At 44.9% G+C, this 15,438-nt stretch overlaps 1 protein-coding gene across 1 annotated transcript in view; it reads left to right on the top strand.

Moving 5' to 3' along the window:
* Positions 1–770: 770 nt before the first annotated feature.
* Positions 771–15,438, top strand: part of PAPLN (papilin, proteoglycan like sulfated glycoprotein) — a 53,782-nt gene continuing 39,114 nt past the window's right edge. Inside the window, exons 1-4 of the mRNA XM_065403306.1 lie at positions 771–800; positions 1,846–1,908; positions 8,454–8,492; positions 14,355–14,470. Coding sequence (XP_065259378.1) covers positions 771–800; positions 1,846–1,908; positions 8,454–8,492; positions 14,355–14,470 — 248 coding nt within the window. The remainder of the gene's footprint in view (positions 801–1,845; positions 1,909–8,453; positions 8,493–14,354; positions 14,471–15,438) is intronic.

Genomic DNA, 15,438 nt, shown 5'->3' with positions numbered 1-15,438 from the left:
CAATTTATTCCAGTGCTTAACTATCCTGACAGTTAGGAAGTTTTTCTTAATGTCCAACCTAAACCTCCCTTGCTGCAATTTAAGCCCATTTCTTCTTGTCCTATCCTCAGAGGTTTAGAAAAACAATTTTTCTCCCTCCTCCTTGTAACAACCTTTTACGTACTTGAAAACTGTTATCATATCCCCTCTCAGTCTTCTCTTTTCCAGACTAAACAAACCAAATTTTTTCAATCTTCCCTCATAGGTCATGTTTTCTAGTCTCTTGTCTGGACTTTTACCATGTAAAGCAGAACCAGGCATTGCTGTCTGTCCAATGATTTTTTGAAAGGATATAGTTTAAAGAGAGAGAGAGAGATGGGGAAACCATTTTGAAAAACAGCTGTCTAAATCGTGTCAGCCATTTCCTCATGTCCAAAAGGGCAAGGTGTGCAGTGACCCATCCTGAGCTCCTATGGCCTCATTTGCACATGCAGATATGATTTTTGCACAAGCAGTTTAGGCAGACACCCACAGAGCTGGGCAAAGGTGCCCAGGATTCCACATGAAGCTATAAATTGGACCGAGGTTGTGTCAGGACATAGACCCGAGCTCGCTGAAAGGTTTGCAAACCTTATTGAGCTTGGTCTGAGTTTGGAGTTTGCAATGAAATGAGATGCACTGAGTTTCTAGTTTCCATTGCCACAGTGTCCCACTGGTGTAGTCAAAGCTACGGTGGAGGTACTGCTACAGTGCGGACTATCAGCTCTTTCCAGGCCTCCTAATTGCTAGCAATGGGCGAACCACAAAATCTTCAGCGTTGGGTGAGTTCAGTATTAAACCTGAGAGTCTGGATGCTTATCCCAGCGTTCTTGGGACTGCACAGCTGGGCTGCACATTTCACCAGTGCCATCTCTCATGAAATTGGTGGGATCTCGTTCTGGCCAGGCTGGATTCAAACCAAGGAGCCCCTCCTAGTATTCTGGCACTTCTGCTTCCAGGCCCACCCTTTCAAATCTCAAAAAGGGTCAGGTTGGGGCTAAGCTTTCCATATTCAGCCCTTCATTCAAACTCTTGTATCCTGGTGCAGCTCATATGGGGCAAATTTTTTTAAACTTGGGTGCCTAACTCTAGATGCCTGATTCCATATTAGGCATCTAAATAAATGTAGGCACCTGACAATTCCCATTGACTTCAAAGGCAGCTGCAGGTGGTAAGCACCTCTCCAAAATCAGGCTAGATCTTTAGATGCCTAAATATGGATTTTAGACAGCCAAATTTGAAGATTTTAGACATGCAAGATCACCTCCTGTATTCTAAGACCCTGCTCCTGAAACTCCTCCAACTCAAACAGGGTGAGTCAGTTGCAGAAAGAATCTTTAACCTGGGAATTTCCTGGTTTTGATTGGCTGAAGTCAGAACATTATTATTTTAAATACCTTTTTTTAAAAAACCCTATATATGTTGTATGTATAAATGGGTAGGTGGGAGGACAAGAAACAGCATGTGTTTCCCTCTCCCCTCCCCTCCAGGCCCTGTGATGGTGGTCTCATTATGCCAAAGGCAAGCTTAGGAGAAATGCTGGGGATCAGTAATTACATGCTGGCTTTCTGTGGAGGATAATTTCAGTCTTCACAGTTGCCTTGATTTGTCTGGGATACGTAGTGACAAACTACCTTTTACTTGCCATTGGTTTCAGTCCATCCCCTTTTCCTGTTGAGTCTCTATTTCACTCCACGGTCCCTTCCATCAGATCTCCCACCAGACCAGCCTGTCCCCTTCCATCCCTGACCTGTACTCCACAGAGAGTTCTAGCCACGAAGGAGCAAGAAACCAGCAGTTCTGATCAATGTTCTCTTTATTCCACAGAGGAAGATGAAGAACTTGTTCCTCCTGCTCACGCTAACAATGATGCCACTTCCTGCATCTTCAGTAAGTTAAGCACCTTTTCTCAAGAGTGGCTGTTACCAGGGATGGCATGAAACTTGGGGTAGAGAGTTTCAACTTTGGCAACCAAAGTGTTTGTAGAGAACTTGGGGTAATGGGTGTCCTGCTTGAAAATGACTACATACATGCACTTGAAGAAGTTAATACTTGACTGACATACACTTGATGTTGTATCTGTCCTCCACGTCTCCATCGAGGTGATAGTGATACACACACATGCTAGTCATTGCATTAGAAAGTCTATGAGCTAGTTGGGTATGTTACACAACTCTCCCTGCTAGCTGCTAACGCTATTGGCTCAAAACCAGCAGCCTTGGCCAAAAAAGAGCCAAAAAAGTTCATCCCATGTGAGCAACGCACCACGTTGTCCAGTGAAACTGTGAAGCAGGAGAATCTCTGGGGGATGGCTTTATGCTGCTTGTCTCTGATATTAGACACTGTGTCCTAAAGTCAGTAACTTCTCTTGAAAGAATGTGTAATGAATGGAAATGGTGGTGCATCTGTAGAGGAGGGGAAGTTTAACAGTCTGTCCTTAAGTGCCTCTGTGGTGTGAGAGCCACATTGGATGCTGGAACTGCCCAGCTAAGGAGGTGTGAGGAGATGCAGTTTAATAGTCGAGAGAGGAATGGAAGCACCAACGCATTCAGATGGGTCATTCCTAGTTCCTTCCATGACAGATTAAAGGCATAACTCCTCATCGTCATAAAGGGAATTTCATACTTAATCTGCCTCACATGGCATTAAAAATGTCCCTCCCCCATTTGTGATTCCTGTAGTCACAGAGTTCAGTGAGAATTTGAAAATATCTGAATTGGAAAGTGCACTTAAACATTTTGCAGGGGGGACAGTTTTTCTCTAATGAAAGGTATTGTGTCTTTAAAATGGTGGAGCTCTGTTACTCCTCTTCTGATGTAGTAGGAGCTAATCCCAGAGCAGCCCTGCTGCTGAGGCAGGAACAGTTGTTTTGTGTTCACTGTCAGACAAGTCACATGTAGAATAGGAGTCAGGTGAGATGGTTGTATTTGTATAAAGGTAATTCACCCTTCAGCCTTGCCAGAGTAGTATGGACCTCTGGAGTCAATGGTACTCCAAAAGGGGCTTAAAGGACTGTCCAGTGACATGGCAGCATGAAAAAAAAAACTAACCGTCATGTGTGGGCTTCATTGTAGACACAGTAACTCTTCTGTTGTAAACTGTTCTCAACCTTTTGCCTAGAAATACAGACAGAAGTTTTTCTGATGAATCAGAGTATAGGCAACTGTCATTGCTGGAGGCTATGTGTTATACAAATGCACAATGTTCTGTCAAGGGTTGAGTAACATTCCAGGGCCCTTGGACACACATCTGGATAAACACCTCTAATCACTACTGTCAAGCACATCTCTTCCAATGGGCCATAAAACAACTAATAGGATACTGCTAATGTTCCTTCTTCTATAGAAGCCCCAAGTCAAAAGTCCATGCTGTATCAGCTGACACTGGGTTTTTGCTATTCTAAAAGAGCCCAAATTTAGAACATTTCCCTACTAGGTGCCAGAAAGATAGAACTTTAGGAGTTATCTTCACATTTGCTGGAAATCTAAACCAGGAAATGAATTAAAACCTCTCAATGTGTAGCCTTTTGGAAGGGGCTAGCTCGCAGAAGGTAACTCCCCAAAACACAAGCATACTTTTGCTGCTATATAATTTAATAATAATATTTTACCTCTTGAAACCTATTTTCATGCTTCACATATGTCATAAGTGACATGTATGTGTCCCTACCTAGTCTCCAACATGTCCATATTATTGGCCAATCTTTGCTCAGAATAAATGCAGGATTGGAAGAGATGGGATACTGCAGGGCAGGACTGAGATATATTGACAAAACTCTGAGAGGACCCAGAGCTGGAATAGCAGGGACATTGGCAGGTCAGCTTGATAGGAACTTACAGAGTTACTTATAGAGTTCCTACCACTGCCTAGTGGGCAATGTGCTAAGATTGAAAACATTGTTGGGGTGTCAAATTAGTAAAGAGGTCCATTGCCAGAGTTGTGTAGGGGATTGAATAATAGGGATGATGCAGCTCAGTTGGAGGGACTCTGGGACAGCTATATGTGAGAGGCTTGCGCTGTGCCTGCCTGCACTGTATTTGCCTTTAATTCTTTCATGAACAATAAAATTAATCAAATTAATTCCCCTGCCTCCCACACCAGTGCCTGAAAAAGAATCTACATGTCCTGCCCTGCTCCCACAGTGTCACTGGCTGATCGCTATGATTCCCCAGCTGAATGGGTGCATGGATAGGCTAGTATATGACAGCAAACCCCTTATGGCTTAATGGATTAACAGTATGAGGAGAAGCGCATAAGGAGGATGTGTGCAGGGGTGCTGAAAAGGGTGTATGTGGACACAGGGATTATACCCCCCCTTTTTTAGTAGCTCTGAATGTTGTGGAAAATCCAGCTGTCTCAGCTCTGAGAACAGCGAGTGGAGGTTGATGAATCACATCATGGGGCTGAATCTGCTCTCACTGAAGTCAATGAGAGTTTGAGCACTGACATGACTGAGAGTAGGATTGGGCCCAGTGTGTTCCAAAATTGAGCATGTGCCCACACAAATCTACAAAACTTTCTACAGAAATTACAGTCTGCTGGCTTCTGAAATTCCCTGCTATCATTGGGTGGGAGGGGAATTTGGGAAGAAGGCCTTCTGATAATGAACCACATGCCCCAAAGGATGCATGCTGCCTGGCTACACTGATTAGGACCGCTTCCATGTGATGACATTGCCTTAAAACAGACTGCCTTCAGTGGAGGAGGCTCGAGAGCATAGACTTGGAAATGATACAGACTGATAATGATGATGCAAATATAGAAATCAACTGGGTGTGAGTTGCAGGCAGGGGTGTGTGCATACGTGTGTGTGCCTGCTTGCGAACAGGACTCCTTTAAACTAATTTGATTGAAGGGTGAGTCCTAGTGGCTGCTCTTGTCCTTCCCTTTTCGTGTTCCCAGTTTTAGTCCGGAGTAGGCAATTTTTTTTTATTTTAATGACATCAACTGTCAGATCAGGGAAAGCAGCAGATAACTGAGTCGGGAGGTGCTGGCATAGGTGACAACTGAGAATTTTGTCTGGGTCCAGCCTCAGCAGGTTGTCTGAGATTCATGGCCGGAGCGAGCTGCAGATTTAGCTGCTGACTGCAATAGGCAGCACTTAGGAGGAACTCAGATGCACGGACTGCCTGCAGCACCAGCTGGCTGATAGGAGTTTATCTCCCAATGCTCCATCCTCAGCAGCACCTGCTGTCCCAGGCTTTGCCTCCCCTCCTTGCCAGCCAGAACATGCTGGTACCAAGCAGAACCGGCAGGATCTCTCTCTCTCTCTCCTCTTCCCAGCACATGAGGGACCCCAGGCTCCATAGAGGGGACCCAGGGAGGAGACCAGCCCAGCTGCCAGCATCTCCTCTGTTTGTATTAGTAGTGCCTAGGTGCAGGATACGGGCTTATTGTGCTAGATGCTGTACAGACAAGTAACAAAGACGACAGTCCCTGCCTCCTAGAGCTTACCCTCTAGGTGTCGGACAAGACAGGACAGATGGACAACACAGACAAAGGCCTCAGTGTAGACAAGCCCTAAAGCTGCTTCCATTCTAGAAAAGTTGGAATCAATGGTAATGATGGTGGAGGCTAGAAGTGAGGCATTTTTTTTTATCACTGAGACTCAGAGCAGGGGGAGATAACACAACAGTAAAACTGCCCGAGCTCTGTCTACAGTACAGCTTCCACCACTGCTACTGCATGTGGAGCTGTGCCATGGGAGACTAGAGTGAATTTTCCTGCTGTAGACAAAACTTCATATAAAAGCCACTTTCTCAAGGTCTTGCACATGAGTAATCCTTCCCTCTTGGCTATGCAGATTTTGATTGCTTGGCACGTAATGGGCCTGATTTCCAGCCAGGCCTTGTCCTGGCTTCCATTTGTGCAAGTGTAATTTTGTGCCTGCAAATAACTGCACCCTGCATGTTTTGCACCTTTTGGGCCAGATTACAAACCCCTTCCCCATGCTGGTGGTAATCCCAATCATCAAAGCAGTCCCACTGAAGTCACTCAGCCTATTCCAGTGTGTAACTGCTCAGCATTTTAAGGGGTACACGATCTGGCTGTTCAGGTAGTTAGGGGATGTCTAATTTGCCCCCACTCTGAATAGCAACAGGAGGCTGTTTTGAGGCCTGGTTGAAAATCCTACCCAGTGTGTATTAATCTGGAGACTCCTGCCTTCCACTGGTATCTCTACATTTACACCTACATGTATAGGTTAATGTGATGTTCTTTAATATGGTGCTCACTACTTCTGTACCATTTAGTGTTTCATCTCCTGCTGCCACCACCTTGTTTTGTTTTAGTTGTTCCTGTTTTGTTTGAATGCATTTCCTTGATGACTTTTGTATTATTCATAATAATGATACTTAGCACTTTTTGCCTTTAAAGATCTTTACGAACACGTGTCTCCGAGGCAAGAATAATGAGGAGTTAAGACAGAATTACTGGAAATGATTGCCTGAGTCCAGCCACAGCAGTGTGTCTGAGACTCATGGCCAGAGTGAGCAGAGATTTAGCTGTAGCCTGCAATATATACAGGCAGCACTAGAAGGCAGAAGATGAACTCCTGCCTGCAGCACTCTGTGTTGAGGGTTTTTCTTTTGCCTTATTTATATAGGACATCCATTTATTTCTCATTTGTTTTGTTACACCAATAGCCTAAAATGAGTTGTATATCCAAAATCAATCCATCTGCATATACCCAGATAACTGCACTTGTCATGTTTCTACAGGATAGGCCTGTGAGACGCTGAGCATCATCAACTCCCCTTCACGTCAATGGGAGTTGAGGGATCAGCACCTTGTAGGATTGGGCCTTCAGTCACTCAGGAAAATGACATGCAGATTATTACTACTTAGATGATCATAATGCGCCACAGATGCTAGGATTTTTCCACATAGAATCATAGAATATCAGGGTTGGAAGGGACCTCAGGAGGTCATCTAGTCCAACCCCCTGCTCAAAGCAAGAACAATCCCCAGACAGATTTTTGCCCCAGATCCCTAAATAGCCCCCTCAACGATTGAACTCACAACCCTGGGTTTAGCAGGCCAATGTGCAAACCACTGAGCTATCCCTCCCCCCATTTTAGTCCAACCCCCTGCTCAAAGCAGGACCAATCCCCATGTGGAGGACGACCTGGTCCAAGACCATTAACACCATTTTTTCTCATTGATAACTTCTTTGTTTCTCAGCAAATTATTTTGCAAACACAGCAAAGTCACATTCCTTGCTGAGGCCTCCATGGCAAGAGTGGACTCTCTCAGTCAATCCATTATGAAATAAACTGAGATCAACCCAGAAGAATCAGAACATTTTTGTGTGTGTTGAAATAACTGTTCCCCCAACCCCACAATCACATATCTCAACAATGGCCAAATGGAAATGTTTGCCCTTGATTAGACCTCAAGGGTGCATCAATACAAAGATAAACTTGATGCCATTAACAGACTTAGCAAATAAAAGCATGGAAAGTTATCTAAGAAATGCAAAGTACTGTAAGATCAAACTGGATATGAGAAATGACCTATGCAGTCTCTGGGTATGATTGTAGTTTTATGCTACAGACGTTCTACGTGACTTGACAGTAAGACACAGGGAACCAAGTCCACGTTAATCTTTTATCACTGAAGTTGATAGCCAGACCTTCTCTTCCAGCAGGTAACATTGTGCAGACTCTTGTAGCTAGTCCTCCAATGTGGAGGCACTTTTCATCACCTCTTTTTTTGGAAATAAGATTGTGTGCCCAAATAAGCAAGGTTTGTACCAGATCTATGTAGAGTCTAATAATTGGATTATTGGGTTCAGTAAGCCCCAGAAATGCTAATTGTGGCTCAAGTAATGTTGTTGTTTTTTTGTTTTTTGAGGAATTTCCAAGGAGTTTTGAACAGCAGTTCACAATATAAAGTTGCCAACTTAGTGGAGAACAGGGCTGATTAGATACAGTGCCCAGTGCAGTTCTTTGGGAAACTTCTAAAGGGTCTGATTCAAAGCTCTTTGAAGCCAATTAAAATCTTTCTAATGACATGGATTGGGCCCTAAATGATGAAAAATAGGACCTTAGAATGTAAGTTCCTTCTTAGCCATAAAGTGATGCTATAATTATAAAACCATTGTGTCTCCAACAGGAATTTTATGCCTGATACCTGCCAGTGCTGTCTCTGTTTGCAATATGTAGTGTAGTTGTAGCCATGTCACTCCCAGGATATTAGAGAGACAAGGTGGGTGAGGTAATATCTTTTATTGAACCAATTTCTGTTGGTGAGAGAGACAAGCTTTCTATAAAGTTTTCAGAGAAGAATTCTGTGTGGCTCGAAAGCTTGTCTCTCTCACCAGCAGGAATTGGTCCAATAAAAGAGATTACCTTACCTGCCTTGTCTGTCCGAAATACACAGTCTTCTCTCTTTACTTATCTACTTGTCTGTCTCTCTCTTGTCTCCCTGAGCAGCTAAGAAATCCCCGAAGGGCCTTCTCCAACACCACACAGGTACTGCCAACATTCTCTACCCCTCCCAGTTGGGTGTCATACCTCCTCCCCACAGTACCTTGTGCTATAAGTTCTGTTTGTATCCTGATTGGTTCATGAGCCCCTTAGAGCACTGTGTATATTGGAATTACTCTCAAAGGCAGGGTGTGTACCAATCCTCACGGGAGCTGGAGGCATCTCTTTTACACCGCTAACTGGTTACTATGGACACAGTTGTCTTTATAAGCAGAAGATGCCACAAATCAGGTCAGCAACACCCTAACCAGGAGTTACAAATGTTACACTAAACTTAGAAATGAGACCATTGACCTTAAAAAGTTCCACTTGGTTCAGAGCACCACTGTGGGGGTGCTAGCCCAGTAAGGGCCATATGCAGGAATGTTTTGCCCCCCCCATATTAAAACATAATAAAAAGCTAATAGGTGGCCCCTTGAGCTGCCCCTAAAGCACTTGCTTAGTCTGCTTATGCCTAATGTTGGCTCTGGAGCACAGCAGTCCATTTACTCTGCCCCACAGACCATGGAGAGCATGTCACACGAATATCACACTCTCCTGAGTAATCTTACTCTTTAAAATCCTCCATGCCCCTGGAGTACAAGACGTCCAAGCAGAGGAGAGAGTCAGCAAGGGGGCATATGTCATTCTACTGCGTTAACCATTCCACCCAATGGACGGCTGCCCAATAAGGAGAGCTAACCAGGGCTTGCGTTTCTGATGCCTTTGTGTGTCAGGCAGGGCAGTTCTGTACCCTGTGTTGCTTTCTCTGACATGTTAAAACATGCTGTCCTAGGCACACCCATGGCAAATTAGAGAACTCCATGGATGTGTGTTGCTGAAGGCAGGAAAATGGAGCTGGGTGCTACACTAATAATGAACGTTGTGGATTCTGCTCGAGGGTCCAGCAGGGACAGGGGTTTAGTCATCGTGGCTGACAATAGATGAAAGCATACCAGAGGCTGAGCAGAGCAAAGGAAGGCTGTTGGGACAAAAACTGGATAATGGCATCTAGAAACAGCTCGTTATAAGGATCCTATAATAATAGATTTTGTATCTGTCATAAATACACAGACCTATAAAATATCTATATATTTATGCAAGTCTGTACACATGCACACATAACAAGCCCAGTGCATTGTTTTGAATATATGGGAGCAGTGAGCCCAGAATGGGAAACCCCCCTGTCACTCTACTGCTCAGCAAGGGCTCTTTTGCTGAGATATCCCTTTTGCGCTGTGGCTAAACGAAGTAGTGTTGAGTTGATGGTTGCTCCTGGGCTCTGCAGGCCCATAAACCTCACTGTAAAGCACCCCTGGGGATGTCACTTTGGGTACAGAGAAGAAAGAACGACAATACTTATATAGCAGAAATGCCTGAATATTTATCACACCGGGCCATGTGCTGAGGGAGGGCTTGAGGGCAGCTGCTGCCTTTCTACCCCCTCCCAGTTATCTGATTCTCAGCTGCCCTGTGTCAGGATTTGATCTAGATGTTTTCTTCCTCTTTCTGCTGACTGAAAGATCCTTTGTTTCCAGAGTGCTGCTTCTGAATCAGCCAGCTGGTAGAGAGGAGAAACACCACAGAGCAACAGATCTGTAGCATGTTTCATTCATCTGTGTATAGGGGCAGAGGATGTAGGAGGAGAGAGAAGGCGTATACAGACTGATACCCAATACAGAGGACAGGAGTAGGGGGCTGGAGGATCAATTTAAAAGATTGAGAGGCCCAAAACTCCACAGATGGGACCATTCCTAAAATGGCGAGGTGGGAAGGAGAGACCGACATCCAGCAGGTTATTTCTGACCGAGGGGAAATGCATGAATGAGTGAGACAGACTGATGAATAAGAGTTCAGCTTTGGGCCCTATGCACCAGCAATGGGTGCTCTGGCCAGGGAGATATTTACTAGAAGGGGAAAAGTGCATGGAAGTGCCTGTAATGCAGAGAGAGCAGTTTCACTGAGTCAGGCATGCTGTAGCTAGGATGAGAGAGATGGTCAGCACCAAAGGATTCATCTCAAGGGATTTGGATTGTAGACTTGTAGTGGAAGAGGTTGGAGAGGGTTGTACATAGCTTGTATGACGCAAACAGGACAGCAAAGTGCAAGGAGAAGGAACGATTCCTTCCAGTGCATCCTTACAAATGCTAGGGCATCACAAGGACTAGGTAGGAAGAACTCAAGGGGATGTTGCAGCAAGACAATTAGTGCGATTTGGTAGCAGTTACCGCAATATAGCGGGATGATTCCTGTGACAGTTGTATCAGCAAAGGGAGACACATTCTGTACAGGAGGGAGAGAGGAAGGGAGACAGCTGCAGGTGTTGCACCAAGGACTCGTATACAAGCAAGGAAATACAGATAGAAAATAAAAAAACCGTCTCCAGAAGACAGGGGGGAATTTACACACTGTTTTCTGGGGAAGAACTAATTTGATAGTTTACAAGGGCCAGGCCAAGCTATGGCTGGGCCAACAGTCATACTGGAGATCTGAAACAACCATTTTAGGATCAGCCTGATCCGACCCAACCCAGCAACTATTCTGTTACAACATAAGATCACAATGAGTGATGTCATCATGCTGTGATGCCAGCCTGCAACAGCTTGTTCTTCAGCAGGAGACCATTCCCGGAGTGCAACTGGAAGATGATGTCTGGGTGCAGGGGAATGCCAGCTTTATCAAGAACACACATGCCTTCATTGCACAGGTGTTGCAGTGGCAGTCCCCACACAGGAGGTTAATAGCCTTTTGCTGCTGTTTTCTGCAAGGTTGTAAATAGTCTAAGATTTGACTATTACATGTGTTCGTATTTAAAGTACCAAAGAATGTTTAGGGAAGCTCTGGATATATTCCCAAAGACACCGTCACCTTTGCACCCCTCCCTTCCTGAGCTGTACCCAATATAGCTTGGATGCAGTCCAGGCTCTGGGCCCTTGAGAGTGATGTAACCATTAGCAGTAGGCATCCTGGATTCATAAATCCTGCCAGATAAACTCGATTGCTTTTTGGATAGAATTATAACATTAAAGGGCAAAGGAAATGGAGTGGGTGTAAAGACAGCTACTGACTCCTGTTGCAACCTTTTATATCTGTCTCAGCTCCATCGTCCAGTCGGTAGCAACATTGGCTTACTGCCCAAGCAGCACACTTAGCCCCTCTCAACCGCAGGCTTTGCAAACAGAGCCCTATGGACACAGACACACAACCCTAGTTACAAACCTTATTTTCAATTTTGATTCTAAATCCAGAATGTATTATTGCTCCAGGACTCCTATCTCTCCCTGTTGTGCACTGTTTCCCCCCCTTCTTTCTTCCAAATAATCTCATAGTAAGTAATCTCCTTGCATACCTGCAATCATTATTACTTCTCAGAATATCTCCCCCCTCCCCGAGTTCCACATCCTTCTCTGTACAGATCATGCTGACTGCGATGAGCCAGGTTTCCCCCAGCTACAATATTTTATACCCTTCTGGGGCAATGTTCTCTTACTGATAGCATTGCGCTTAGTACCAATATCTTATCCTAGTCTAAAGTGTATCTATGGGTTCCCTTGACACCCATACCTCAGTTATATCATCTAGAATACAAACATGATTAGGGCTATCAATGCTGATGCCCAGAGCATGTGGTGATCACCAGGGACAGTCAGGAAAAAATGTCCCTCCCTGGAATCATATTGCAGACAGCTGCATTGTAGGTGTTTTATGCCTTTCTCTTAAGAATCGGGCCTGGAGACAGGATAAAGGAGTACATGGCACTATTGATCTGGTCTGGGATGGTGATGCCTATGTCAACATATCTTTTTTGCCTAATCTGGGAAGTAGTGCTTTGTGTCTAGAGAAGGGTTTCTCAAATTTCATTGCACTGCGACCCCCTTCTGACAACAAAAATTACTATACGACCCTGGGAATGGGGACTGAAGACCAAACCCCTCCACCCCAGGCAGGGGGGGCCAAAGTGGGAGCCTGAGTCCCCCCCCCCGGGTTGGGGGGGCGAAGACCAAGCTTGAGGGCTTCTGCCCTGGGTGGGTGGGAGCTGTAACCTGAGCCCCTCCACCCAGGGCTGAAACCCTCAGGTTTTGGCTCCAACTCTGGGCCGTGGGGCTCAGACTTTTGGCTTCAGCCCCAGGCCCCAGCAAGTCTAACACCAGCCCTGGTGACCCCATTAAAACAGGGTCACAACCCACTTTGGGGTCCCGACCCACAGTTTGAGAACCGCTGGTCTAGAGTGTTGGGAAAGACGTAAACATTCCAAGGAGCTGGGATCCTTTCTCGGAGGCAGCCGAATGGATTGAAGGTGAATAGAGTTGGCCTGCAATAAAAGACTTGTGGCACAGCCATGGTGGGCCCAGATCAGCTGGCTCAAGTTCACAGGACTTGGTCTGCAGGGCCATAAAATTGCAGTTTAGATGTTCGGGCTTGCGATCCCTTGGGTGGGTGGGGCATTAGATGCTTTTTCTAGTACTTAAGGCTTTTTGTTCCTGGCTCTTGTCCTTTTCCCTCTATCTCCTTACCCATTAGCTAGGGAGAGGGAATGGTAACACCTTTGCTTGGTACAGCATGATGTAGTTGTGACGGGTTGGATCACAGAAACCCCCTGGGAGCTGCCACCTGATGTGCCAAGACTACTTCTGCCCCTGCCTTCCCTGCCAGCTCGGGACCCCAGCACCTTGTCTTGCTGAGCCAGACACTCCCGTCTGCTCCAACACAGACCCAGGGTCTGAATTACTTGCCCCAAAGCTGCAGGTTTACCTGAAAGCAGCTAACAGAAGTGTTCCTGACTTTAACACTTAGATGCCCAACTTCCAATGGGGTCTAAACCCAAATAAATCCGTTTTACCCTGTATAAAGCTTATAACTCATAAATTATTCGCCCTCTATAACACTGATAGAGAGATATGCACAGCTGTTTGCTCCCCCAGGTATTAATACATACTCTGAGTTTATTAATAAGTAAAATGTGATTTTATTAAATACAGAAAGTAGGATTTAAGTGGTTCCAAGTAGTAACAGACAGAACAAAGTAAGTCACCAAGCAAAATAAAATAAAATGCGCAAATCTATGTCTAATCAAACCAAATAATCTCACCCTTAGAGATGCTTCAGTAAGTTTTTTCCTCAGACTGGACCCCTTCCAGGCCTGGGCACAATTCTTTCCCCTGGTACAGCTCTTGTTTGGCGCCTCTCTCCTCTTTGTTCTTTTCCTCCCCTTTATATATCTTTTGCATAAGGCGGGAATCCTTTGTCCCTCTCTAGGTTTCCACCCCCTCCTTCTCAATGGAAAGACACCAGGTTAAAGTAGGGTGACCAGATGTCCCGATTTTATAGGGACAGTCCCAATATTTGGGGCTTTGTCTTATATAGGTGCCTATTACCCCCAACCCCCTTCCCAATTTTTCATACTTACTATCTGATCACCCTAGGTTAAAGATGGATTCCAGTTCAGGTGACATGATCACATGTCACTGCAAGACTTCATTGCCCACTTGCCAGCACACACATATACAGGAAGACTTACAGGTAAAACACACCCATCTGCAGACAATTGTCCTCAAGATTCCAAACCACCATTAATGGCCCACACTTTGCATAATTACAATAGGCCCGCAGAGTTATATTTCATATTTCTAGTTTCAGATACAAGAGTGGTACATTTATACAAATAGGATGATCACACTCAGTAGATAATAAGCTTTGTAATGATACCTTACAAGAGACCTTTTGCATGAAGCATATTCCAGTTACATTATATTCACTCATTATCAAATTTTTATAAAATCATATAGACTGCAACGTCACAGTAGTTGGTTCAATTTTGCTGCTTTTGTTCTGTCTCACCATGTTCACTTGAATGTTTGGTTTTCACAGGCCCGCAAGGCAAAGCGGCAGATTGATTTCTGGGGGGGCTGGGGAGAATGGAGCGAGTGCAGTCGGAGCTGTGGTGGGGGCATCAGCTTTCGGCAGCGGCGTTGCTACTCGCAAAGGTGAGGGCTTTCTTCTTTTTATATTACCACGCTCTTTCTCCTCCCATAAGAGGCATCACCAGGTAGCTCAGGGTAGCTTTCTAATGTCTCTTGGTGAAATGAGCTGTCAATCACCTACCGAAGAAAGTTTGACCTCTCTTATTCCCTGCATGGAAACAAGGCTAAATCTGTTTTCTGGAAGGCATCTCTAATAAGCAGCTCTCCCCCAAAAGAGTTCATCTAGATGAAGTGGAATATAGTGTATATAAATAAGATGAAACTGGGAGGCAGAGTTTGGATCCAGAATGGGGCCAGATCCTCAGCAAGTGTAAATCCTCATTGCTCCATTAGCCTCAATAGAGCTTCACCAATTTACACCAGCCTAGGAGCTGACCTTAGGTTTCTTTTATTAGGGTTTGGAGTGTGGCTTCAAAGCTGAACAAGGCTAAAATTTGATTTTGGTGATGCCAAAATTGCATCAGCTTTTCTGTCAAAATTTCAGCCCAAATATCTTAAATCTTGAGAAACCAGCTGTTCCCACTGGATCCAGAAAATAGGCCTTTTCCAGTTTTCAGCCCTAGCCACAGCTAAAATTATGGTGGTGGGTTCAGATCCAGGGGAACAAATCCAAACTGATCCACATTCAAGGTGGATTGAGGGGGGTTCTTATCTGAGGTTACAGTTTGGGGCCATCTCTAATATATAATGGAGTCACAGTAAAAACTCTATTATATAGGAAGCTTTTCACATAGTTTTCGTTATAAACCTGATGGGGATTTTCCTCTAACTTTCTGAACAGGCTGGGCTCTCTTCAGTCTGACATGCCCATGCTAGAGGAGAATGGCGTCATTGGAAAGTTTGAGGTTAATTGGACAAGAAAAGTTGTGTTTGGGGCACAAGTTTGATATGGCAAAAGGGTGTCTTTCTGGCCAGGATTATGGTGCCCTGTGGGGGAAATGTGCACACCCCGGGCCTATCATTCTCCTGCG

This window comes from Emys orbicularis, chromosome 4 (genome assembly GCF_028017835.1).
Source record: "Emys orbicularis isolate rEmyOrb1 chromosome 4, rEmyOrb1.hap1, whole genome shotgun sequence".
NCBI lineage: Eukaryota > Metazoa > Chordata > Testudines > Emydidae > Emys > Emys orbicularis.
The sequence above is the reverse complement of the archived record's forward strand: the minus strand, read 5'-3'. Positions and strand labels throughout refer to the sequence as shown.